Source organism: Ovis canadensis, chromosome 15 (genome assembly GCF_042477335.2).
Source record: "Ovis canadensis isolate MfBH-ARS-UI-01 breed Bighorn chromosome 15, ARS-UI_OviCan_v2, whole genome shotgun sequence".
Classification (NCBI taxonomy): domain Eukaryota; kingdom Metazoa; phylum Chordata; class Mammalia; order Artiodactyla; family Bovidae; genus Ovis; species Ovis canadensis.
The window spans coordinates 38,537,416-38,564,181 of NC_091259.1; the positions used below are offsets into that span (position 1 = coordinate 38,537,416).

General features: G+C 57.6%; 1 protein-coding gene across 1 annotated transcript; it reads right to left on the reverse strand.

Annotated features, from left to right (window-relative positions):
• On the reverse strand, positions 1-26,526 carry TRIM29 (tripartite motif containing 29). The gene is made up of 9 exons (XM_069555604.1): positions 25,582-26,526; positions 16,671-16,766; positions 16,011-16,244; positions 14,430-14,628; positions 11,746-11,847; positions 9,118-9,201; positions 6,887-6,985; positions 4,014-4,090; positions 1-1,215 (listed from the first exon to the last, which is right to left on the reverse strand). Exons 1-9 carry the CDS (start codon positions 26,383-26,385, stop codon positions 1,153-1,155), a joined length of 1,758 nt encoding a protein of 585 aa, XP_069411705.1. The 5' UTR covers positions 26,386-26,526; the 3' UTR covers positions 1-1,152.
• Between the last annotated feature and the right edge of the window lie 240 nt (positions 26,527-26,766).

The following is a 26,766-nucleotide window of genomic DNA, read 5'->3' on the forward strand; positions in this document are numbered from 1 at the left end:
TGAATGATCAATGGTTTATTCAGGAGGGGAAAGCCCAAGCTGAATGTCTCCCTCCCCCGTGCCTCCCCCCATCCTCCCTTCCTCCCATGCCCCCTCCCACCCCTGACAGCTGGCCCCGCTCCCCGAGGCCCCCATGGCCCTTGGGAGGGGTCAGTGAGAGGAGGGATGACCCTGCGTTGGTGCTCCTGGATTGGGCTCCTCTCCAGGAGGCCCCTTGACAACATGCAATGTGGAGGGTGGGAGGAGGAAGACGCTGGTGGGGGCAGTGGATGAGGGTGCGGGCAGGGTGTAGGCACCCTTGAATATAAGCACCTCTGGCTACCAGCCCCGCCACACTTTCACCTGCCTGCTCACTTCCCACTGCCAGGGAGAAACACAATTATGAAACTAATGGAATTCTGCAGGTAAACCATATCTCCCTCAGAGCGGCTGGGCCAGGAGCTGTCTTCCTGGGTGGGGTATGTCACACCAACGGAATGGCTTATCTCAGAAGAAAGGGCTATCCTGACGAAAGTCCTCCTGGCGGTGAGGGGAGCCCGTCCTCAGGGACCACACACTCACAGTGGATGTGGAGAGACCCAAGGCTGGGCAGGGTGACTCCAGGGCACTGGGAGCTTTCCTCTGCGGTGGCCAAGGGCTGCGGCCCTGCCGGGCTGGGCACTGATCGGCAGGACCCAAGCAGGGCACACGGGGCCAGTCTTCTCTGGGTCAGGGGGCAAGCTGCCAGGAAGAAGTGGCCCATGTGGATGGGAGGCGGGCAGCTGTTGTGGCCAGGTGCCTACTGACTGCATCGTGGCATAGGGGTCCTTGGAGAGAAGCGGCCAACAGGCCTGAAGAGAGCAGGGCCGGGCAGGGAAGGCGGGCGAGTACTGCGTGGGCACCCACCACCGGTCCCAAGAATCCTGCCCAAGAGCAGGAGGGGGGTGGGTTAGGGGAGAAAAGCCCAGCTGTCTCCCACCTCCATCCGAGCACAGGAAAGATGGTGACCCTTAGTTACGGAGCAGGAGAGGCCTGCATGGAGCGCACTGACGAGGAGGAAGGGGGCGGCCAGGCGGCCCTGAGCTAGCGGGCTGAGGGCAGATGAGAAGCGTAGCGAGAGCAGCCGGTGGGAAGGGCGGGGGTGGCGGGGCCTCGCTCCAGCCCATCTGGAACTCATGGGGCCTCGTTGGACCCGATCCCGTTGCCTTTGTTGACATAGAAGGGCCGGTAGTGCGACTGTGTGGGAAAAGGAGAGTGGTTAGGAGGTCTGATGGAACGCATGCCCGCCGGCCAGACCTCACACCCTCACCTCCACCAGGAAGCAGCAGTGGTCTGAATCCCAATAACCCTAGGGCCCTGTGGCCTAACCTGTGAGCTCCATCTACCGTGGGACTAGGGTGGGTGCCAGTGGTATCAGAGTCTCCGGGTTCACATCCTGATTAGAATTCTTTCCACCAGTTGACGGGTGAGCTTGAACCTCAGCCTGATCAAACGCTCTCTCCATGCCCAGGAAGCCCCTCCCAGCACCATCGTAGCTCCCATTCATCCCGCGTTCTCTACTCTACAGACCTGGTGTGGGGCTTTCCACAGACACACTCACTGAATTTCCACAACCACCCAATTAAGTGGGTTACTATTAGGAAACCCATTTTATACATGAACAAACTGAGGCACAGAGATGCTAAGCAACTCACCCAAGGTCCCTTAGCTAGTAAGCAGAGGCACTGGGATTCGAACCCCAGCAACCTGGCTCCAGAACTCAACCCTCGCCTCCACCTATGGCATTGTACCACTTCTGAGTCTCAGGGGTTGGCCTCTGCTCTCTCTGCATCATTCTCCCTGACAGAAGGGGTTGCAGAGAGGGCGAACCACCCCCCAGCCCAACACAGACTGGGGGCCTCCCCCCCTTGCAAGCCCCTCCACCTCTCTCATCCTGGTCCCCTCATCAGGATTCAGGAAGCATCTCTCAGGACAGAGAGGGTGACAACTTTCCTGCCAGCCCTGTGTATTACATCCTGCAGCAATTTCATGAAATCAGCACACCCCTCTCCTCCCAATCACTTCATCAGGGCCCTGAGCAACCACCCTCCAGGCTGCAACAGAAGAGCACGTTTCAGCTGCAGCTTGCCCCTGGGAGCGCCCTGGCTCCTAAAGGGTCTCCAGAAGTGGCTTTGCCCTTGAACTGGGTCAGAGCCTGAGCCCATCTCACACCGCACTGATCCCAGGAGACCCCAAGGGTGACCCCAGCTCCTGCCCTGGGCCTGCCTGCCTGAACACCTGTGTCTACAGTAGCTCCTTGCCTACATCTGGTCCACCGTGGAAGTGGGGGCCTGTGGAATGCAAGAGCTAAGAGAACTTAGCTCTGGCCTTGGTTAAACCACTCATTAAACAATGGAAGAGAGAGATTCAGGGCAGGGAGAGATGGCCAAAGTTCCTCAGCTGCTTAGCAGGAGAGCCAGGCCTGGATCCAGTCCCCTGATCCCCAGGTGCCAGCCTGGACCCCTGAAGAGTCAGTAAGGTGAAGTGGGTAGACCCAGAAATGGCCGAAGCCTTTCTTAAAGGAAGGTTGAGTCAAGCGAATGGATGGCAGGTCAGTGAACAGTGCTGTCTTATTGAGAGCCAAGCAGCAGGTGGGCACAGAGCCCCACGGCATCTGGGCAGGATGCTCCCAGCACATACACACCCATCCCCTACCCATTTCCTCCCAGGCTCAGGGTCACAGCACATGAAAGTTGGAAGACTTAGGAAATCATCCAGGCTATCTGCCCATGTTACAGATGGGAAAACTGAGGCACAGGGGAAGAATGACTCAAGTTGGTGAGAAGACTGGGGCCCAGGCATCCTGACTCCCAGGCCAGCCTCTGCCCACACTAGCACCTGCCCCCATTCTCCCCTCTGTGCTGGGTGCCAGCTGGGGACCGCAGAACCCTGCCCTGCCAGGCATCTCAGGGTGGTGATGAGCCTTCTGTGATGGGACTGGGGCTCTGGGATGGTGGGAAAGTAGGGGGCGGGTGGGGAAGGACCGAGCCAGGAACAGAAGCCTTCCTTTTTCTTCCCATATCTGCTTTTCGCAGCCCTGCTGTTGCAGTGGCCCTGGGCCTGGTTCAAATTACACATACCATCACTTAGTTCCATCACCAGCAAATTAAAGGTTCTCTTCCAATTAAACCAGCCCCAGTCACTCTTTGTAGCCTGGAGCAAATCACCTCTATGTTCTGACCTCCGAATACAAAGACAGCAGGGAGCCAGGGGCTCTAGGCCCTGTGCACACAGAGGCCACCTCCATCCAAGGCAGCTGACTGACCCCTTCAGCAGGGCCTGGCAAAGGCCTTGGGAGAGAGCATTCCCAAGAGGAGGCCCAGCCTCCACAGTGAAGGACAGCCCCTGATCACTAAGGTCTTGGGCGGGGCTCAGTATGTAAGATCTACAGATATTAGAGATCAATCCCATCTCAGCACTGCACTGTGGCATCCCAAAGGGGGCTCTGACTCATCCAGGGTCCCACAGCTACCAGGTGGTTCGACTCCAAGACCATGCTCCTTCTTGTCCTGCTCTTTGATGCCCCTACTCAGTGACATTAGCTATCGAATCTTAAATATCTCTGTTCCCAACTTCACAGCCTCTCACCCACACTATCATCCCAATGGCCTCTATGCTGTCAGAACTAGAGATGCACCCCCAGGGAACTGGGACTCGTGTCTAGGATGCCAGTCCCCCATATTCAACATTTTGGCCACCATTCAACAAGCAGAGGCAGCCAACAACCATCTGCAAATTTTAAAAACTGCCCGCTTTACAGATTAGAAAATCGAGGCCCAGAAAATTTGTGCTTACCCAGGCCCCCCACCTATCAGCCCTTGGTCTTTCTTTACTACCCTTTGCAGGAAGCTGGTGTTCAGGCCACTGCCTCCTCTCTCCATCCCGTGGCCAGGAGATATCACCATGCTCCCACAGGCCCTGGACAAGTGATGGCCAGATGCCCCTGGGAGCCCACTCTGGACATGCTAGTGCCCAGGCGGGCGCTCCTCACTCACCAGTAGAGTCTGCTTGCCAGATTTCCAGGTCTGGGGCTGGGCCTTGGGACTCTGGCTCCTGATGAGGGAAGGGTAGCCTGGGGAGACAAGGGGCTCCAGTCAGAGGGAGCACAAGCTGGTGCTCAGGGGCTCAGGGCTGGAGCAGCACAGATGCCCTCTCTAAAGTGATCGCCAAGCTCCATCCAGCCCATTACCAAGTGCAGCCAGGGGGGTTGCCATGGAAAGTCCTGAGGAGGTGGGCCGGAGGGAGGAGGCACCAAGGCAGACAGAAGGAGGAGGAGCAGGCCAGGTGGGCTGGGCCAGGCAGCAGGGGAGCATCACCCCAAATCCAGGCCAGGATCAGACCACTTGCGGGGATCGCCACCCACCCCGCTGCAGGCTTACTTCAGAGGCCCCTCTCCTTCCCTCCCCAAAGCCCAGGAAAGCCCTTTTATAAGCACAGTCTGCCCCATCTCCACCAGGAGGTGTTCATTCCAACTCCCTGACCCCTCCTCTACATGGACAAAGCTCCCCATTTCCCAGCCTGCCTCCAGACAGGTACTGAGCTGGACTCCACCTAGGTCTTCCCTGTTCTTATTGTCCTGGACTGCACAGATAATAATCAGCGGTCAGAACTGGAGCCCAGGTGTGCTGGACTCAAAACCTACCGTCTTGCCCCACCTCCCCAGTTCATTTTCCTCTTTCCTGCTTCCCAAGCAGGAGGCTGGGGCCCAGAGAGTGGCAGTAATGTGGCTGTGGTCCAGGTTTCAAACAGCAAGTCCATGGGGCGCTGTCTAGGTCTGGGGTCCTAGAGATGCTAGTCCGGGGCAGCGCTGTCTGAGCCCACCTCCCCATCCCTCTGCCTCAGCCCAGCAGGTTTGTAAGGGGCTCCGTCCACAGAACTGTGAAAAGCAGTGTCAGCCCTCAGCCTGCAGAGACCAACAAGGCTGCCTGGGAAGGAATAGACTGTGAGCTGGACGTAGAGGTGCTCAAGAAATTAACAAGGTCTGTCTTGGCAGGGGCAGGCTGGAGCCCTGCACTGGGCTGCTTGAAGGGCAATGAGCTGGTCAGGCCCAGAGCCACCTGCAGCACTGCCGGGCTGCCAGCAAGGCTGGCCCTTCCAGGGCTGACGCTTGGCAAGGGGGCAGAGCCAGAGCAGAGAACCTGGCTGTCTCCCTGCATCTGGGGGTGGGGGCAGCCTTGGAAGGAGAGGAGGAAGCAGAGGGTCCCTCAGGTCCTGAGCGGGAGGCTAAGACAAGGGGGGAATTCAGGTCACTTCTCAGTTCCCAGAAAGAAAACCCCAGGCCAGCCATGAGAGAGGTGGGGATGGGGTTGGGGTGGGGTGTGGCCCAGGAGACCAGCCTGTACAGCAGGGGTTATCCAGGGGCAGGTAGGCTAGGATGGCGGCGGGGGGGGCATGCATCCTCTGCCAGGGGCCTCTGGGGAGATGGGAGGGACCAGGACACCCTAGAAGTGGCAGAGAGCCCCGTAGGATGTCCCAGTTGCCCTGCTATGGGAGAGAAAAGAGGGGTGATGCAAAACAGGTGGGTACCAGGATTATTTTTAAACAGCCCACTGCCATCCAGTGGTTTGGAAAACTCTGTGGTGGCCTGTCCCAAGGTGGTGAACTGATAGGGGACTTTCCCAGTGCCTGCCAGGAGAGAGAGAGCCATTAGCACTGGTCCTAGGAGGGACCAGAGGGGGTCTCCCGCCCTGCGGGCACTGCTGCTCTCAAAGCGCTCGCTCAGCCCCACCCCCGCGCCCCCCGAGTAGATGCAGTTGGGAGTCACGGGGCAGCCCATGCCCAGGACCCCCATCTAGGCCAGTTCTGAGCAGATCTGCATGAAGGTGACAACAAGCGTCCCGGGGGTCTTGGTGTGTTTGAGGAGGGGCTTTCCTAGAGCAAGGCCCCCCCACCTGGAGAGACTGTGGACCGCCAGGGAGACGCTGAGGAGCAGGAAAGCTCTGAATCACACCTAAGGGGGGGCCATCTTTCCTGCCTGGTGGCCTTTGATCCAAGCTTGACCAGAGAGCAGGGAAGGACCTGCTGTAAGCCAGATAGGCCAGAGCAAGTCCCTGACCTGGGGATCCTGCAGTCTGGGACCCCGTAGTCATATCCCCTTGTGGGTAGATCCCAGAATCCCAGCCCTGGGTAGAGTCCAGGACCCAGCCCAGAAGGGGCAGCTGGATAAGCAACTGTCTGAGGCTGCTGCCTGAGGGTCCACCTACACCTTTCCCACCCGAGCCCACCAGCCTGCTTATCCAGGCTCCTAGGCCAGATGTCTGCCAGGTAGAAGGCAGATAGACCTGCTCCCTCCACCCCCAGAGCTGCCCCATGGACCTTTAAGAAGAGATGTGAGGGCTGTGGGTCCACTGGGAGCTGGGGTCTGACTCAGGCCGGCCCCTTGAAATGACCTCAACTCCAGGGGACAGGAGGCATCGACCACTCAGTCTTGTCAAAGAGCTCTGGGGGCAGAACCAGACTCGGGAGGGAGGCCTTCGAGATCACGTAGTCTGCCCGGCCCAGAGGGGACTTGGCAGGACTCTAGTTCTGTGGGAGGCTGACAGGTGCTTGGGCCACAGGGTTCTAGAGTCCCCTGAGGCTGGGAGTCACTGGGTGACAAAGTTAAATAAACTTTCTGCAGTAGGAAGACTTGAAATTAAGCCTGATGGAAGCCCCCGGGGACGTCGGGGCACAGGATACAGAGAGTATGGTGTGTCTCCCTCACCCCTGACACTGAGGCCTGTATCACAGTGCATCCCGAGGGGCCCGTGTGCGGTGGCCCAGCCCTCCTGACAGCAGAGACCTGATGGAGGCAGGGCATGGTGAGCAGAGACCAAGGCAGGGCTTACAGAGCGCCCAGAAGACAAGGGCCGGATGAGGGTGAGCTCACCTTTCAGGGAGAAGGAGGAGCTGCCTGCTTGCACCGCAGGCATGTCGTCAGAGCTCTGAATGGTGGAGGAGTATTCCCAGACCCGGGAGGTGTAGTTACCTGGTGGGGAAAGGAAGAAGAGTCAGCCCAGGGCGGCCTGGCTCGTGGGGTGGGGGGTTGGGCAGGGAGCAGAGGCCATTTCTGCAAATCCCTCTAGGCAGAAGGCAGCTGAGTCCTCATCACACCTCTGACCAATCCTTCCTGCCATTAAGCTGTCCTTCTAAGGCATCGTCCTGTCCTTGCTCTCAGATTAAGGTACAAAGTCCTTAACAGGACCCTCAGCTCTTCCCTGAGCTGATGCTCCCACCCTTCTCCACCACCTCCACTTCCTGGCTTCCCCCTCCCCTCTCCCGCCCTCACTCAACACCCCAGCCAGGCTGTGCCCTGAGCTCCTGACGCACACCAGGCTCGCTCTAGCTCCAGGCTTTTGGCACAGCCCAGGTCCTCTGCCTAGGAGAGTCCACCTGCTCCCCGACACTTAGTAAATTCACGCATTGGGTCTTCTGGCATCAGCTTCCACATCATCTCCCCCAAGTCTGCATGTGTCTCAGCCGCACGCCCCGTATCACACTGTAATTACATGTTGAATGGTCCATCTCCCCAGCTGGCTCCGTGGGGGCAGGTGGTGTGCCCGTCTGACCCAGCCTTCCACCCAGGGCCCGGCACTTAGCCTGGCTCCTGGAAGGCGCTCACGGTCTGGCTGATGGATGAATGAATGAGTGGAGGAACAAATAAACAAACACAAGCTAAAAGTCGGAGACGGAGGCAGCTGCTACAAGCCCTGAAATTCTGTGTGGAGGATGAAGCAGGCTGTGGTGCTCCATTTGCAGATGGATATAGAGAGACCTGGGGACAGTGGGGCAGGGACACCACGGGGGCATTCGAGAGCCCCCCCGCCTCCCACATGGAGACCTGCCCACTCCAAACCCTCCCTTTCAGCAGCTCTGAGCACAGCGGCTCTGCTCCGTTGAGCTCACGCCACAGAGGAGCCCCCCAGCCCTGGAGATCTCCTGCTGCTGTCTGGGGGGGAGGGGGTCAGAGGGCAGATGGGGGTCGGGCGCTGGCCGCCTGCCCCATCATGAACCCTCGCCCATAGGGATCTCTGACAGTCTGCATTAAGGCTGTCACTAAGCATGTCCACCCAAGGTTCCAAGGGGCCATTTTCTTTGCCCTCTCATCCATCCATTCATCGCCCCCTCTTCCTCCCATTAAACAAATGTTTGCTGAGCCCATCCTTCTGGACCCTGAAGTGTTAGTGGGGAATAGGACAGACCCAGCATCTGCCTTCACGGAGCTCACAGCGCAACGAACCCAATCCTGGACATAGAGGCCTGGGCACTGCCCTGTCCACGGTGCCCCAACCCCCAGATCTCTGGATCTACCAACACCCCCACTTCCTTCCTTGCTTCTCCAGACTGCTGGTGCTGTGTCCCCAGGGACTCTGGTGGAGCTGGCCCAAGTCCCCTCCCCATCTGCAAGTGGCACACACCCAGGAGCCCCCAAATCTGGGTCCATCAAAGGCTGGGCCCTGCCCTCGGCAGAGCAGTGCCCTCCGCACTTTGGGCAGAGGAGGGGACCCTGCACTTGGCAACTCTCCCTGGGGAAGCACGCCTCCACCCTCATTTCACCCCTTCCGGGTCTTAAGGGCAAGTCGCCCACTTACCTCCCTGGCAAACATGCCTCCTGGCTCTCCAGGGATGGCCCAGCCCGTAGCACACCTGACTTTTCCTTGCCTGCTTCCCTAGTCTGTTTTAACCAGTGTCCGACTTTCTGACACAGGAGTGCACAAATCAGGAAAGGTCCCCTGTGGACCCCTGGCCTGCCACCTGCTGAGGGAAGTCCTCACACACCTCACCCTGGGGTCCGCTTTCCCCAGCTCATCCTTCAAGGAGAAGACCTTACAGACCCAGGGATTCCACTGATGCGGAGGTGCCTGGGTGGCTTTCCTCAGCCGAACGATGTCACACACAGGCGTGCACACAAGCACATGTGCGAACCACACAGACACACATACACCTGAACACCCCCTGAGCTTGGTAGGATCCCTCCTCACCCATCTCCAGGCCAACCCCACTCCAGCTCCCCAAGTCACCTCGTATGGGGGGTCCCGCTGCCCATTGCCCAGCCCCCGCCTGCTGCCTGCATGGCCCCACACAGAGGCCCTGCCACCCTCCCGCTGAGCCGCCTCCCACCTTTGGTGCCGTACAGGTTGCTGAAGTTCTTCTCCTTGGAGAGGCGGCTGGGGGAGGCCGGCTGGTACGAGGTCCTGGCCCCACCTGTGAAGGGGATGAGGAGGGGGCTGTCATCCCAGAAAGGGGGGCCTGGCTCAGCCGGGGGGCCTGTGGCTCTGACTTGAGGGGTGTCAAGCAGGAATCCTTGCCCCCCAAAACAGCTTCACCTGCCTGGGTCAGGACCGGGGTTCGACCACCAAGATAGCGCCCTTGGGTCTAGGATAGGGTGACCATGTAATTTACCATTCATATCGGAGCAGAATTGAGAGGGATGATGCTAGTCATCAGGCTGAGGGTACCAGTGTAAACTTGGAGAGTCCTGAATGGACTAAGATGTGTAGGCATCCTAATTAGAGGCTTTGAGGGTCACCAGAGCGCCCCTGCGCCAGGCCCTGCATGCTGAGACCCCAGAGGCTGGGTGAGAGGTGGGGTGCCCATGAGGAAGCTGGGCCAGGACCACCGTGGGGGCGGAGGTGCAGTGAGGGCTGCCAGCTGGGTGCTGCTGAGCTGGTACCATGAATACCTCCCCACCTGGGTAAGCTTTCCCCAGCGATTGGCCCTAAATGGCATGGGTTTCCCTTTTCCCTCCCTCCCCTATTTGGACTTCACAACCATCTGGGGAGAAAGGCAGAAAGAAGGGGCTCCACACCCTCACTTCACAGATGAAGACATCGCACGCGTGCGTCAGAGTGCGCGTCGGCTCCTGCCCTCCTGCCTAACCAGCCCCACTCCTGTTCTGGAGGAGAGCAAGCATGCCAAACCTTCACACCTTCGGTCCAGGCCTCTCGCCCCTCGCCCTCTGTCCATCACAGCCATGCCCTCTCTACCAAGCCCTCAAACCCTCTTTCAGGGAGCCTGGAAACTAACCTCTCCTCCAGAAGTCTCACTGCCCAGCCCCACTGCCCCAAAGCTCCCAGACTCGGGCCGCTGGCCCTGCTTCCAGATCTCTGTGCTGACTCTCCTGGCCCCTCCCTTGCCTCTGTCTTGAGCATGGGAGCCCCCAGAGGGCAGATTTCCTCCTCCCTCCTGTCCTGGGTGCAGGGGCAGAGACAGGATAAACCTGTTTCTTCTGCCTACAAATGTCACAACCTGACTCACAGTCACAGAGCTGGAGGCTCTCCTAGCAGCTGAGTCCAACCCCCTCGTTCTCAGGTAGGAATACTGAAGGGGCAGTGACCAGCCCAAGGCCACTGGGCCCTGGCTCTCCAGTGACATCTGGGCAGGTCCATGCTCCTCCCTCAACACCCCCATTATTACTCGGCTCCCCTCCATCTGCAACAGAGCAGGCCAGCCCTGCAGGGCCAGTCGGGGTCTGATACCACCCTGGGTCTGGTCCTCAGAAGCTGGTGAGCCAAAGGTCTGGACCACGGCTAGGGATGCTGAGACAGTTGATTAACACAGCTCATCTTCCCACAGAACTAGGCTCGAAGGACAGCGCCCCAGGGGAGGGAAGGAAGCAGAACTGGCCAGCCCGGACCTGGATGGCCCCCACTAGGAATGTAGGGCAGGGTACCTGTGCCCAGCTGCCTCACCGGAAGCCCAGGTGTTGTTTTGACATTGGGTGGGGCGGCCGAGGTTCCTCTCTGCTGAGCTCACCCCTCCAAATACCCGCTGGGGCCCCTCCTGCTGTGCATGCATGTCTGAGGGTGTGAGTCAGTGCCCAGGACCTCAAGGCTCCCCCTCCCAGCCCCTGGTGTCTACCCCAAGTCTCCTGTCTCCCCTCTTCCCTACACACCCTCTCTTCTCCTGACTCCCGACCCCCCACAACACACGCACGTGCATGCACCTCTCTGTCTACCGGGCCCACCCACCCTTATGTAACAAGCATCACTGTGGTTTGTTTGTTGCTGATGCCAAAGAATGTGACGGGCTACCGCAGGGCAAGGACAGGCCGGCGCTGGTCTCTTCCCTCACCCAGCTGGGCAGCGCCCATCAGACTGGCCCTCACCCGGGCCTGGGAGGGAGGGCTGGCTGCCTGGGGGAGGGGGACTGAGGAATTTACAAGACCACCCCTCAATCCCTGCCCCCACTGCCTGGAGGAGCAGGATGGTTCTGGAGGGGCCAGCCCTCCTCCAGGACTACAGAAATCTAAGCAGAAGCAAAACACAGCTCAGCCTGGCGGATGGAAGTGGACGAGACCCTCAGGCGTCCCTCTGGAAGGAAAGAGAAGGAGGTGTGGGCAGGGGGTGGGGGCGGGGGCTGGCATGGGGCACGGAAACCAGTGGGGCAGGTGCCAAATGGAAGCAAGAGGAGGTGCTGGTGACTGTGCCAGTAAGCACAGGGCCTCCAGGTGGCTCAGTGGCAGAGACGCAGGAGACCTGGGCTCGATCCTTGACGTGGGCAGATCCCCTGGAGAAGGAAACGGCCACCCACTCTAGTATTCCTGCCTGGGAAGTCCCATGGACAGAGGAGCCTGGCTGGCTACAGAGCATGGGGTCACAAAAGAGTCAGACATGACTTGGCGTTAAACAACAGGCAGGTACAGGCCAGGACCTTCCCAGGCAAGTACACGGGGGTTGCCCCCTGGGGAACCTGGCTGCGTCTCTCCTGGACCTGCTCTCAGCGGCAGGACCCGCTCCCTTCTCTTACCCTTGGGCGTCAGGTACATGGAGTATCTCTTCATGGCGTCCGGAGCACTCCACTCGCTGGTGTAGCTGTTACTGTAGTTGTTCATGTAGCGGTGGTCACCACCTGGGAAGGAGAGAGCTCGGGTCAGCAGAGGGACAGGTGGGGAGGACGAGCTGGCCCACCGGGAGCATCACTGAGTCGGCCTGTGGCCCCTCTGTCCCAGGGAGAGGCGAGGCCCCCAACCTCAGAGACGGTGGCCCCCTGCCCTGCACCTGCTCTGGCCCTGAGCTCCTGGTGGGTGAGGGAAGGGCTCAGTGGGCCATCCGGCCTCGCTGGGACTGCTTCCTACGAGGAGACGGTGAGCACAGCACTTTGCAATTAACAAGGTGCTATTGAGTTTCATTTCTTGTCTGATGTGTCCATCAACCCTTGGGCTGGTATGAAGATACCCGGGTGGCAGATAGGAAGACTGAGGCTCAGGAGGTGAGTGAAGCCACTGCCCAGTGTCACATGGCCCATAAGGGCAGATTTGGGATTCGAGCCCCCATGCCCACTTCCTGCCTTTGTCCCAGCCACTGATGACAGCCCAGGGGATGGAATGAGGTCCCAGCACTGGCCTCCAGGGCCAAGGATCCAAGTGGCTGAGTGGAACCATGCAGAGGGGAGTGAGCTACTCAGAAGGGGCACCGACTGCCCCCGCCTGGCACCCACCAGCAGAGCCCTGAACCCAAACAGACCTGTTGCTCCACGCTTGCCCTCCACCCCATTCCTCTCTCTTGCTATTTCCCTTCCCTCTTCCTCCAAGAAGAGGAGTGGGGGACTTAGACCTTCACCCTTCATCTCCATCATGTGGGCCAAGCAGGGGCCTGGCGCACAGTAAGCACGTCCTAACAAACATCCTCTTTGATGTAGGTCCAGCTTCCTCCCCACCAAGCCCAGGGGGAAGATGCCCTGGTGTCTCTCAGCTCCCTCACCTTTGATGGTGAGAATTGAGCCCCTGGCGGGTGGACAGACCACTATCAAGGAAGAGAAGACGGTCACTCCAAGGTCTGACTCACCGGCCACCCGCCTCCCACCTCCTACAGCCAGACACACTCCCAGCAGCACAGCAGTGACCAAACGCCGACTTGGACGGAGGCCCAGGGCCCCAGGCACAGGTGTAGAGCCGCTGACGTCAGCACGACCCATCCCGCGCCTGGCAGCGGTCTCCCCGCACAGCTTGTACAGGCGCAGGGCCACGCCTGCACAGAGGCCACGGCCAGCAAGTCATGACCTAGAAATGGCTCCGTGGGCGAGTGGCGGTGGGAGGCGGGGGGTCCCTGCGCCCGCGAGGCTCACAGGCCACCCCAATGCAGCCAAGGCCATCCTCATGGGTCTGGCCCGACCTCAGCTGAGGAGCTCCCCCACACAGTTTTGTGCCCCAGGGAGCTTGACCCTCACACCCCCTACTCCTCTGCAGGCCACCACGGGCAGCAGCTTCTCCAATGAGAAGATGTGGGCGGAGGGTTTGAATAACAGAGCATGAAACCCAGCTCACCCCCTGCTTAGCCGTGTGCCCTTTGAAAATCTTCTTCTGTGAGATGCAATACATCCCACAGGGAGACTGAGATAGTGCAAGGGAGGCGCTTACACAGAGCCAGCATCCAGGGAGCGCCAGATCACAGAGGGCCATCCCTGCCAGGACCGCCACCATTGTCATCAGGAGGATTTCAGGACCCAAGTGCCCCTTGAAGCAAATGATTGTCTTGTGGCAGTGGCTTATCTGTCCTTAGGGTGGCAATGTCCCTCACATCTTCCAGGGACACTATGTGATGTCAACATTCCCAAGATATACAGACACCAGCCCCTGAGTCCCAGCCCCTCAGCACACCATACCCTCTTCTCATGCCCCAAAGAGTCACATACTCCCTTTGGAGACCAAAGACAATCACTTCCTCTAGGTGTTGCAGTTAGAAGTCACTAACTAGGCTGCATCCTCAAGGTCTGGGCCACCGGGTGGAGTTTGGGGAAAGTGTCCAGCTTCAGGCCCTAAAGGGATGGGCTGGGACTGGTGGAAAAGCACTTAACGGGGCAAGTTCTCGTGTTTGGAGGCTTTCTATGAAGATGATTCAGTTGCCTCTGCAGAGGACAGTGTGATTCAATAGAGAAGCTGACTTCAGGGGAGCTGGTGAGTCACCGAGACATGCTGTGCTCAACCACGCCCAGCTAGTCCACCAGGCCAAGTCCACCTGTGGGCTCAGCACAGCCATGATGACAGGCAAGTTCTCCCTCCCAGCATGCATGCAGTTCTCGGCCATGTCCCCTGGAGCCTACGAAGCCACCAGATTGGAGTCTGGCCCTTACAGTTCGCAGCGCCCACACTGCTCCTAGCTTAGGTCCCCTAGTCAGACACAGGGCTGTAGAACCAACCCCCGAGTTTGAGGGACAATCCAGGGAGAAGACATTTGTCCCTAGTGGTACATCTCCCTAGCCAGTGCCTGGGATGCTCCCCTGGAGACCCCATGTAATAGCTGCATAACTTGGGCAGCAACTTCGAGAGAGGAGGGTACCATCTCTGAGTCCTTGTCCAAACACCCTCAGGTGAGATGGGAGGCTGGAAACTGTGAGGTCCCAGCTGCTGGGATGCCAGCCTGAGCCAGGCAGCGGGAACTGACCTAGGAGAAAACCTCCATGGCCTTGGAGCCTGCCCACGGGAGGGGACTTACCATTCTCCATGTGGTTCCTCTCAATGAAGCTGCGGCTCAGGTCCGCCTTGCACATCTTCTCAACGTGGCGCATGCAGACGTTAAGCAGGTCATCCTTGCAGTTGCCCAGTGACTGCCCCAGGCCCTCCCCCTCCAGCAGAACGTGATAGGTGGGCAGGGGTGGAGGGAGGGAGTAATTGCTCATCAAAGCACCAAATTCCTACCAGGAAAGGAAAGGAGCCATTAGTGTCCTGGGTCTTTAGGAGCCATGGGGACCCACAGTCTAGCTGGACGATTCAACCGGGAGCCAGAGGAGGTGGGGTCTACATCCAGCTCGGCTATTAACTGGCCTCACTTTTCCTCAGTGGGCGCTCATTTCTTATTCTTCTGTAAAATGAGAGGGTTTGACTAAAATCCACTAGATGGGGACTTCCCTGGCGGTCCAGTGGTTAAGACTCCGTGCTTTCACTGCTGATGGCATGGGCTTAATCCCTGGTTAGGGAACTAAGATCCCCACAAGCCAAAAAATAAAATTAACTTTTAAAGGATAACTAAATAAAATCCACTAGATGCTAATATCCCTGATGGCACTAGCAGTCGGATATGTGACTCCGTGGCTCCCACCTCTTAAACTGGATGCATGGTGCCTCCCCACAGCGGTTTATTTGGGTTTATGGGAGCAACCCAACCTGCCAAGTCTTTGGGAGTGAAACCACCAAAGAAAGGCAAGGAAATACTAGCATTGTGGGTCAGTCACAGCGGTCTCTCCCCCTGCATGTGCCCACTCAGTCCTGCCTCTGTTCTCTGGCACGTCTTACCTCCTTTCTCCCTTACTGGAGACTCTCTCCTTCTTTTCAAATCCTAACAGGCTTTCAAGACCCAGTTCAAGTTCCACTGCCTCCACAAAACTGTCTCCATCCTGTCTGCCCTTCGCAGAGCTTCCACAGGCACTTATCTCCTGAACCATAGGCTTTTTCACTTAATTACAGGCTCTTCTGTATTCTCTAATTGTGCGTGTCTTATCTTCCCCGCTGGACTGCAGTTCCTTGAGGGCAAAAACTGCACCTTCTACCTTTCTAGTCTCCACAGCACCTAAAACAGTACTGGGTGGATAGTGCCCAAAATACTCTAGCAGATGGAAGGATGGAGGAACAGACGGACAGACCACATCAAAGAAAGCAAATCCACATGCTTACTTGCCACCCTCCCATACCCAAAGCAGGCATCACTAATCTATCATGGAGCTATTTCCTGAAGTACTGAGCCTGAAGTACTGTTAATACGTATCAGTTGAAGTTGGTACAAGGTGATCTTTGTGTGCCATCTTTAAAGTAGGTAGGATGGCTTGGATGGAAATTAAATAGACAGATGGAATGGAGCTTAGAGGGATGGATGGATGATGAATGGTGGATACATGGATGGATGGACAGATGGACAGTGGATGAGAGTTTGGGTAAGTGGATGGAAGGAGGAGGGGCTGGACGGGATGGAAGGAGGAGGGGCTGGATGGGGTGGAAGGAGGAGGGCCTGGATGGATGGAGGGAGGAGGGCCTGGATGGTTGGAGGGAGGAGGGCCTGGATGGCAGCAGAGCTGCTCGTTACCTGCAGGAACAGCACCGAGTCGCTGATGCTGTGCAGCTGCTCCCTGGTCTGCTTGTCGTCCTGCAGCACCTTGGCCCTCTCTTCCAGAGCATCCACGATCACCTTCACCTGGTCCACTGCGTCCTGCTCCCGCTGCTCCAGCGCAGCCCTCACTTCCTCCTTCTGCTTCTCCAGGTCCCGCACCAGATCCCGGAAGCTCTGCTCCAGGATGGCCTTCTCGTTGGTGGTGAAGCTCTGGGTCCAGAGTGAGGGGAGAGGGGAGGGGTGCGTCTTTATGTCCCAGCATAGAGTCAGGGCATTTCTACTGCCCCGACTCTGCAAGCCTGTTCAGCCAAGAATCTCATTCGAAGGGATGAGGGATCCCTATCTCTTGATAGAGATGGCCAGGGTGTTTTTACAGCCCACCCTTCCTTATCCATCAGCAGCTCCTCCCACTCAATGGGTGTGCATGAACCATCATTCTACGCTTGGGCAACTCTATGGGTCCAAAAGTTCCAGAGGAGTCAGGGTGTGTCCACTGAAACCTCAGCCAGAACCAAGCATCATTCAGAAGTGAACTGATGAGCTGTTTATGCAGCCAGGTTCAAGAGCGAGAGCCCAGGCCCAGGCCTGCCTCCTCCAGGCCGCACCAGCTTGGGGGAGACCCTGGGCGCTGCTCACCTTGATGCGGTCCTTCTCCTTCTGCCACTTCTCGGCTTCATCTTCTATCTCAATGATCTTGAGCTGCAACTGCTCTTTTTGCAGTGACAGCTCCGTCTGTAGGGAAGGAGCCGGGGTTGGAGGAGAAGTCAGGGGGAGGAAGTGGAAAAGATCCAGAGAGTCAGGGAGGAGGGCCCACAAATCATCACTCTGCCCTTCATTCACCCAACACGCACTGGGCCCTTGAATATGCCAGGCACTGTGCCAGTCACCAAGGATCCAGCCACAAGTCAAGCGCCACCTCATTGTAAACTCTGGGCTCTGAGGCTGGGCAACCCAGCCATGGGTTTGTAAGGCGGACCCTCTACCAGGCCCTCCACCCAACGTGAGCAGGAAGGAAGCTCATTAGGGGGTTCCTGCTCCTTTCAATGGACCTGGAGCCATCGGGGAGCAGCTTACAGGAGAAAGGGGACCAGCCCAGCTCAGCCCAGCCCAGCCCAGGGAGCGTCCATGGCAGTGAGAGGGTGCAGCGTCTCTGTGGCATGACGTGAGGCCTGTGTTGCAAGCAGGAGTCTGGGTTGCCGCCAGCGGGGAGTCCGTCTGGGCAGGCACAGCTATAAACCTGTTTATGGGAAATGGAGCGCACTTTGCAGTCTGGGCAAGATTGGGACTTTATTCAAGTCCCTGGGGGAGGAGAGAGGCCAGTGAGCGAGGCAGTGAGGGTGGATGCGAGAAAGGAAAGAAAGGGTCCAGGGTCCCTCCTCAGGAAGAGAACATGGGCTGTCAGGGTCTGGGGTGGGTTGGGAAGAGGACCAGGAGTGAACTGGGACATGAGCTCTGATACGGAAAGTGTGGATAATAGCTTCCTTCCGTTGGAGAAACACCCTGCTCTGAAAAGCAGCTACAACACAGACAAAAGGGGGAGCATGAGCTATGTGGATGTGCAGTCACTCAGCTGTGTCTGGCTCTGTGACCCCACGGACTGTAGCCCTTCAGGCTCCTCTGTCCATGGGATCTCCCAGGCAAGAACACTCCAGTGGGTTGCCATTTCCTTCTCCAGGGGAATCTTCCTAAGCCAGGAATCAAACCCACATCTTCTGCTTTGCAGGCAGATTCTTTACCCGTTGAACCACTGAGGAAGGCCGCATGAAGCTAAGGCCAAGCCAGTCCAGCCAAGAGGCACCTCTTCTGTTCTGTAGGTTCCCCACTAGTGCTCCTAAAACACCTTCCAGTTTGAAAGGCAGGTGGGTGATCTCCACCTGAAAGCAGGAAGACTGGGCATCCAAGAGCACCCCAGAATGCTCAAGGTCTCCCCGTTACACTGGATTTTGAACAGAGTCCCAACCCTTTCCAGCCATCTCCTTGAGGAAACTCAAGAAGAATCAAGATGTGGACGCCACAAACTACCAGGAATGTGAGCTCTGCTGGCAAGGAGTCCTGAGCAGCTGTGCACACACGTCACAAATCCTGGATGCTCCCCCAGGCCAGGGGGTGCTGGTGGGTCCCTGGTGCAGAGACCCAGTGAAGTGGACTGATGGAGGAGAGAGCATCCTGGCTTTTGTGGGAAAGAGCACTGAGAAGCTGGTGGGGATGGTGGGAAGGACTGGGGCGGGAGCTGAAAAGCTCCCAGACCCGAAGCCCCGGATTCCCACCCCACCCCTCTGCCCATACCCCAGGGCTCTCCGGGCCGCAGACTCTCAGTTCTTCTCAGGAAGCCAGCGCCCCACCAGCTACACACAAGAAATCCCACAACATGGAAAATGCCACCAGCCAAGATGGGAAATGTTTGTGGAGAGGAATAAAAGCAGATGAGGATGGGGGTTTGGCCCAATCTCTGGACAAAGGCTGGGAGGAGCCAGCTGTCCACAGACAGGGTGGAGGGAGGGTGGAGAGCAGAGACAAAAAGACACCACGTGGGCAGTGGAGACTCTGCAGGAGGCGGGCGGAGCCAAAAGCCCAAAACACAGAAGTGGGCAGAGCTGGTAGCCTGGAACGTTTGTGAGAAGCCTGGGACTGGTAATGGGTCCAAGCTGTGAGAAAGAAGCCTAAAGGCTGAACAGTGCTGGGCAACTTTCCCATTCCTGGATAACCCCCTCACCCCCTCACCTGCAGCAAGCAAGGCCTGAGGAGGTGGCGGGGGGTGGGGGGGCGACGCTGGAATCCACCTCCCCCTGCAGCTGAGATGTTGTCACCAGCCCAGAGATGAGTGGCTGGCACTGGGGTTCCTCACCCCTACCTCGCACCAGAACAAGGAGAGCAGAGAGCAAACGTGCATTCACTCCCCAGGCCTGAGGAAGCGGTGACAGGGCAACTCTTCCATGAAACAAGCCTGGGGGAATCCAGGAGGGACCCTACCCAGAGCCCAGGACTGGGAGTCCAGAGGTTTGAATCCAGTTACCACCACCTCCAGGCGGGTGGCCTTTGCGAGTTACTAAACTCCTCCATGCCCCAGTCACTCCATCTTTCATGGAGGTAGGAAGAGGACCACCTTCCAGGCAGGTGAGACTCTAGAGAAAAGCACTGGCCACTGGCCCCGTCACCACTGCTGTGTCAGGCACCTTCCATGGGCCAGAACTCGGAGGGGAGAGGACAGGGAAGCAGGCAGGCCTGCAGGGCAGGTAAGCCGGGGGAGCAGGCAGGGGTGAGCAGGTGAGTCTTGATGGTGTTCAGCAGTTGGGATGCTGTGTGCGAGGGTCCAGGTGTGTTGTGTACACCGTCAGGATACAGAGTGAAGTGTACAGAAAGGAGGGAGGTCAAGACATCAGGCTGAGAATGTGAAGTGAAGTGAAAGTCGCTCAGTCGTGTCCGACTCTTTGCAACTCCATAGACTGTAGCCCACCAGGCTCCTCTGTCCACGGGATTCTCCAGGCAAGCATACTGGAGAGGGCAGCCATGCCCTTCTCCAGGGGATCATCTCGACCCAGGGATTGAACCCAGATCTCCTGCATTGCAGGTAGATTATTTACCATATGAGCCGCCAGGGAAGCCCTGGGGATGTAGAGACTAGATGGTGGATAACTGAAGACTGGAGGATGTTGGGGGAAAACAGAACAGAAGGAGGATAAACGGGGTGCAGGCGGGCTGCCCCCTGTGAGTGGTAGGAGGTTTTCCTAGAGAAGAGGGAGGTGAGGAGCCAGTGGAATGCACAGAGGTCTGTGCATTGGGAATGTCTTTCCCACAAGAGCACAGACTCACTGGCCAAGAGGGAGGAAGATGGCACTGAATCCCCTGCGGGGGCGGGGGGGCTTTAGAACAGTGAAGAGCCTCAGCCAAGAGCAGATAGGCCGGAAAGAGGGAGGCTAGTGGGAGGGGATGTGCCGAGGAGAGCCAGAGATGCTGGCCAGTGACCTGGGAGGGGTGGAGGGAGAGGCTGCCAGCCGATCTGGAAACATGCAAGGGCAGGGTCAAAAGCAGAGCCTTGCTGTCTGCAGCCGTGGGTGGAAGCATCAGTCAGGGCGGCAGAGACTGGTCTCCTGGTTTCTTTGGGGCACCAGGGAAGTCAACACGGGCGGAGTGGAGGCCTCGCAAGCCCCAACTTGCTGAGCACAGTGGGATCTTGGAAGGGACCTGGGGCTGTGAATTCTATGCTACTAGAAGGGTCTGCTGTCACATCTGGGGTGAGTGCTACCCTGTTAGGAGAGGAGGGTTTGGGCTGAGACCTCTGGGGATGTGAACAGCATCTGTTTAGTCCTTGGCAATTTTTCCCTGCTAGCCAGGCTGCACAAAAGCCAGACGAGGCAGGAGACAGATAACAATATAACATAGGAAGGTTCTGAAATATTGGGTTCTCCTGTCACCATAGAAGGAAGGACCCTAACTGCTTTGTTGAGCAGCCACTGTGTGTTTGCATTTCTCCTTTCATCTCAAAAGCCCCCTGGGGAGGTAAGCCGTGTTGTCCCCATTTTACAGGTACAGAAACCAAGGCCAAGGCAGATTGAGGAGCTTGCCTGAGTTTTCCCAGTGAGGAAATGAGAGGACCATGACACAGAGACAGGACTCAGCTCAGTTACATGGCCTCAACCCTTGGGCTATTCTCTGTATCATCCAGGACATCGTAGTGCCAGGCCTCCCCACCTCCTACCTCATAGATGAGGCAATTCATGGATTCTGCCTCTCTCCCTGTCCTCCCCACACCTCCCCATCACCCCCTAAGGCCCCGCTTTCTTCTTCTCCTCCCTGGGCTTGCTAAGTTGTTTTGAGTTATGTGCGACTCTTTGCAACCCTATTGGACTCTAGCCCACCAAGCTCCTCTGTCCATGGGATTCTCCAGGCAAGAATATTGGAGTGGGTTTGCCATGCCCTCCTCCAGGGGATCTTCCTGACCCAGGGATCAAACCTGTGTCTTTCAAGCCTTCTGCACTGGCAGGTGGGTTCTTCACCACTAGCATCACCTGGGAAGCCCTCCCTCCTCCCTAGGAGTCTGATTAAATCCCCTGATGTCTGATGGGGCCTCAGCTCCTGTCAGCTCCACCCCGGCTACACCTCCCTCCAGCTTCCCTCTGCTCCCTGCTCACCCCTCCGCCCTGCCCAGGCCTGCCCCTAAATACCTTCTTTGTTCCCTTCTCCCACACTCCTCCTGTTGCCACTCGCTCTGTGGCTGGGACGGGCCCTGCGCAGGCCACCCAGTCTTGAAATCCTTCCGGCCTTGGGGGAGCAAAGAGGTGGCCGGCAGCTGGTGGTGCCTCGGCCGGGACAGACAGGGCCTTCAGATGCAGACACACCTGAGCACTCACCTGAACAGGTGTGCCTGTGCCGCCCCAGGGAAGGGGAAATGGGGCCCAGGATCCTCCTCTGGTCTGAATTAACCACACGGGCCACTGGCTATGACATTTGCCAAATGAGCCAGTTAATTGCCAAATTTGTACTTTCAGACAAATGGTAATTATCTGGATAAGAATCTGAAATGCTGGATAGATTTCCCCATTCCCACCCAGATGTCAACCAGCCCAGTATTCGTCGGCTTTGTTGGGACTCACTATTCCTCCTGCTTCCTTGGACGTCAGAATGCAGAAGGGGCAAGATGGTGGGGAAGAGCATCATCCAAGCGCACCCACAGAGGTCATCCCATCACCTTTCTCACTCACCCTGTCCCAGGGCAGTTTCCCCCCCAATATCTCTGAAAAGAGTGGTCCCAGACATGCCCCCAACCCCATTCTAGGCCTTTAGCCATCTGGCTCCTCTTCCTGAACTTGGTCATGGTGGTCCACCCAGAGAGCCCCAAAATCCCAGACCAGCACATCTCCCAAAGCTCAAAGACCAGTAATTGCCCATGGCCAGCAGCCTGGCAGCTCAGACTTCATGAAAAAACTGAGCAATGAGACCAGAGGCAAAGCCACAGACCACTGTGGCAGAAAGGAACTGAGCCAAATGATGGCATCAGGAGAGTGGCCGAGATGTTGAATCTGAGCTGCACTACTGAGTTAGGACCTCGCCCTCCAGAGCAATGCTTGTCCTGAGCGCTCCTCCCCATGCCTGGCCAGACTGCCGACCTAGAGCCTGGAGAACCTACAGAATGGCAGACGACCCTGCAGCAAGAGTCGTGGCCAGGAATCCTCCACTCTGACCCAATGCAGCAGAAGGTACTCAGGAGAGAAGAAGACAGGCCCTGAGACACAGAACAGGATGGATGTGCACATTGCAAGGGCTTCCCAGTTGGTGCTAGTAGTAGAGAATCCGCCTGCCAATGCAACAGGCATAAGAGACGTGGGTTTGATCCGTGGGTCGGGAAGATCCCCTGAAGCAGGGCATGGCAACCCACTCCAGCATTCTTGCCTGGGAAATCCCGTGGACAGTGGAGACTGGGGGGCTACAGTCCATGGGGTCACAAAAGAGTCAGACATGACTTAGCAACTAAACAACAGAAATCTCATCAGTCTGAGCCAGAGGCAGAGGTGTGCAACTCAGGACATCTGTGGACCCTCCTTGAGACATTCAGAGTGAAACTGGAAATCTTCTGATCTTGGGTCGGCAGAGGAAGGCCTGTCGTGTTGGCGGCACACCGAGCAGCCTTTCTCCAACACCGCCTCTGCTCGGATTCTGCAGAGGAGGCCCAAACGCACTGCAGCCCGGGGTGTTGTCTTCAGTCTCATGCAAGAAACCGTGACAGATCAGTGACGGCCTCATCGGGGCCTCACCGACCAGCCTGCAGAACAGGTTCGGGACAGGACTTCTTGCAAAAAAGTTGTGTGTAGGCTGATGTTTGGGTCTGCAGGGGCTGCCTCTGAAGGATGTCAGGGCCGACAGGCTCCTTCACTTTGATCTGTCAACCTACCTAAGGCTGCCCTGTGCCAACGCCCCCAGTGTCTGACATTCCAGCGGGGCTAGGCTTGGACAAAGAGCTCCACTCCACCTCTGTCTCCACTCAGCTGCTCAGCACCACCCCTCCCTGCCTACCTATGCTGCAGCACACACACACACACACACACACACAGAGTCTGAAGCTCCCACCATTTAAGTCACTCCAGAGGATCAGACATTTCCCCCTGAGGCCCTGTGAGGCACACACCTCCTGAATCCCATCCCCCTTCCCCCAGTTGCTCTCAAACACTGGAAGAGGACTCAGGGGGCTTCTTCCTTAAGCACTGAGCCTGGACATGTCCCTTCCTTCCTCTGGGTCTGTGTTCCCATGCAAGGTGGAGAGGAGATGGCAAGGTTGCTCATTCTCCATCCAGCCTAGCATTCTGTCCTCTGCAAGTTGATGTTTACTTACAGCCGCTGCTGTGTAACTAGGCGGATGCACCCCAGACTGGTCTGTGCGTCTGAGCTCTGCCTCTTGACCTACATCACGAGCCCTAGAGCATGAACACCAAGTCCCAGGTGCTGCCAGAGAAAACTGCCCAAGACTGTCCTGTCCTCTGGGGCACTCAGGCTTTTCTTAAGTGGAGATACCCTGGTTTCAAATAAAATTTGGAACCAAGCCCTACACATATAACAGATAAATAAGAGCTGTTGTTGTTCAGTCACTAAGTCGTGTCCGACTCTTCTCTGACCCCATGGACTGTAGCCCACCAGGCTCTGCTTCCATGGGATTCTCCAGGCAACACTACTGGAGTGGGTAGGTGCTGGAAAATCCCATGGACAGAAGAGCCTGGCGGTCTGCTTCCAGAGGGTTGCAAAGATTCAGACATGACTGAGCACCAGCATGGCACAGCTGCTTGCAGTAGCGATAGGAGCCTGCACCCCTGCCTTCTGGGCGTCAGTTTGCCCCCCTCCTCATCCCTGAGGTCTCAGAGACATTCCTAAGAATCTTCAGGCTCCAGGGGGTCATTTGAAAACTTCCAATCTAGTCCAATCCCTTAGTTTCATGTGAAGGGAAACCAAGGCTGAGAGAACATAAGGGACTTGTCCACTGTCTTAGAGCTGGTTCGAGGAAAAACTAGAACTGGAGCTGAGTCTCCTAAAACCCAGCCTGGGGCTCTGCAATTTCTTGGTTGTGGTGGTTGAGGATAATTACCCGCAATCTGTTTTGATTCCCTAAGTGAGACCCTGGAGGAGATCCATGGCCCCTGCCCCAGCTCTATCTCCCTGTCTGAAGCCTGAAGCCAGGCTGGGGTCAGGGAGTTAGGGAGACTAGGACCACCTTTCTTTCCTGGGCTAAATGAGGCTCCTGAAAAGGCTCTTTGAGCCTTTTGTCATCTCTGACTCGTCTCTCCTGCCCAGGAGTATGGATAGGAAAGAGTGACCCACAGATTCAGGTCAGGAAGGCTGGGCACAGAGGGGGGCCTGTGCTGTCCCATTCTGTGGGGTGCAGAAAGCAGAGTCCCCTGCCTTGACAATGAGCATGGCTGACCCCGGCTGGAGGACGCACCACATCAGGGGGCTGTGTTGTTGTAGAGGGAGGAGTCCCAGTATCTGTACAGCCACAGACGAGCCCTTATCCCAGCACATCCTCTCCAGGAGTAAGGCGTACCACATTCACAAGCCTCCACACGCCTCTGCTCCTCCCCACGCCTCTGCTCCTCCCCACAGAAGCACAGGCAGAATCACGCACACAGAACACATGCGAACACACTCACATGCCACATATACAGTCATATGCAAGCATCCATACACAGACATAAGCACCCACGTGCACAGAAAACACACACACACGCACACACATGTACACCCCTCCCCCCCGACTCCAACCGCCACGAGTGTCCACCTATAGGCAACGGCCACACACACAAAGCACTGAGCGTCCAGCTGAGGGAAGGATAAAGGAGGCTGCTGGGAGTGTCAAGACTGGCTGGGGGATCAGACAGAACAAGAAGGAGCCACTGCCTACAGAGACCAACTCCGAGGTCAGGGGAGAAAGGGCCTTGACGTGGTCCCCAAATTCCCTCCTCCTTACCCATGACTTATCCCCACGAGCCAGTCCTCCTCAACTAGGAAGAATTCTCTCTCCATTAAGTAGAAAGAGGTGGCTTTCCCAGTGGCTCTGATAGTAAAGATTCTGCCTGCAAGGCAGAAGACTGGGTTTGACTCTTGCGTGGGGAAGATCCCCTGGAGAAGGAAATGGCAACCCACTCCAGTATTCTTGCCTGGATAATTCCATGGATAGAGGAGCCTGGTGGGCTACAGTCCATGGAGTCACAAAGAGTTGGACACGACTGAGTGACTTAGCACCGAAGTAGAAAGGAAGGAAGAAGCACCCAGCCAGGCAGAGAGCCCAGGAAGGAATGCTGATCTCCTGGCCTGACTTGAACTTGTCCTATGACCTTGGCCAAGCCCCCCATCTTTGCTGAGCCCCTCTTTGCTCATTTAGGAGATGACTTGACTCCTGAGGCCTTAGAGGATAGGGGAACCATCTCTGACTCCCAGTCTGGGGGTAGGAGGGGAAAGGACTGTTTTCTGAAAGAACCAGGAACAGCAGAGAGGTAAGGCCCAGACCCTGGGAGCAGCCGTGGAGCAGGTGCGGTGGGAGGGCACTGCGAGGGCGGCCAGCTCTTACCTCCTTCTCGGCCTTGGCCTCTTCCACGGTCACGGTGCTGTGGTTCTTGTGCTCCTGGAACATGCAGAGGTAGCAGATACAGGTCTGGTCGGTCTGGCAGAAGAGCTCCATAGTCTTGCCGTGCAGGGGGCACTTGCGGGCCTCGAAGTCCCGGATGGGCTCGAGCAGCTGGTGGTCGCGGAAGGCGGCGCCCTCCAGGTGGGGCTTGAGGTGCAGCTCGCAGAAGGAGGCCTGGCACACCAGGCAGGACTTGACGGCCTTCTGCTTGTTGCCGATGCACGAGTCGCACAGGACCTCCTCGGAGCCCGACTTGGAGCGCAGGAGGGTGCTGGAGTCGCCCCGGGGGTAGCTGTTCCGCCGGACATCTCCGGGCTCCAGGATGGACACCGAGGGCTTCCGAGGCTCCGAGAACATAGACCTGCGCGGCTCCCCCTTCTCGGCAAAGGAGACAGGCGGCTTCTTGGCAGCCCCCAGCTGGAGCCCGGCGTAGGGCGACCTCCTGCCTTCCCCAGAGTCCATGCTGAAGTAGCTGGAGCCCTTGTCATCCACCGACTCGACAAACTGGATAATGGGCCGCCGCCACTCGCTGCCGGAGAACAGGGAGCTCCTGCCTTCGCCCGGCTTCAGGGCGCCGCCTGCGCCCTTGCCCTCGGCCACCTCCCCGCCGTGCCCGTTGGCAGTCTTAGCCTCTTTGTCTTCAGCTTTGACCCCATTCTCCAGGCTGCCGTTGGGGCTCAGGGGGCTGCGGACATCCCTGACTTCAGGGCTGGCCCCGTTGCTCCTGGAGGCGTCTGCAGCTTCCATCGCGGCTCACCTGGCTGGTCTTTGAACGCGCTGGGGGTTCAGGTGGGTGACCTCTCGGGCAGCGGCGTCTCTGCAAGAGTGAGACAGGCAGCCACGGAGCCCGAGACACACCTACCGGGAGCCGAGAGGAGGGCCTGACACAACGGGCGGGCAGGAGAGGCAGGCGGCTCCCAGAGCCAGCAGAGCAGCTAATTATACAGAGGGGCCACGCCCTGCACATTCATACCTAACCTGGTTTTTTAAAGAAGTGTTTTTATTCTTCCCCAGTTTAATTATTTTCCACGGCTCAGCAACCAGTTGCTGCTTCCTTCTGATACACTTTCTTCTCATCAGGAAAGCGGGAGCCTCTGTCCTCGCAGGTGGGCAGGCTTCGCTGAGCCA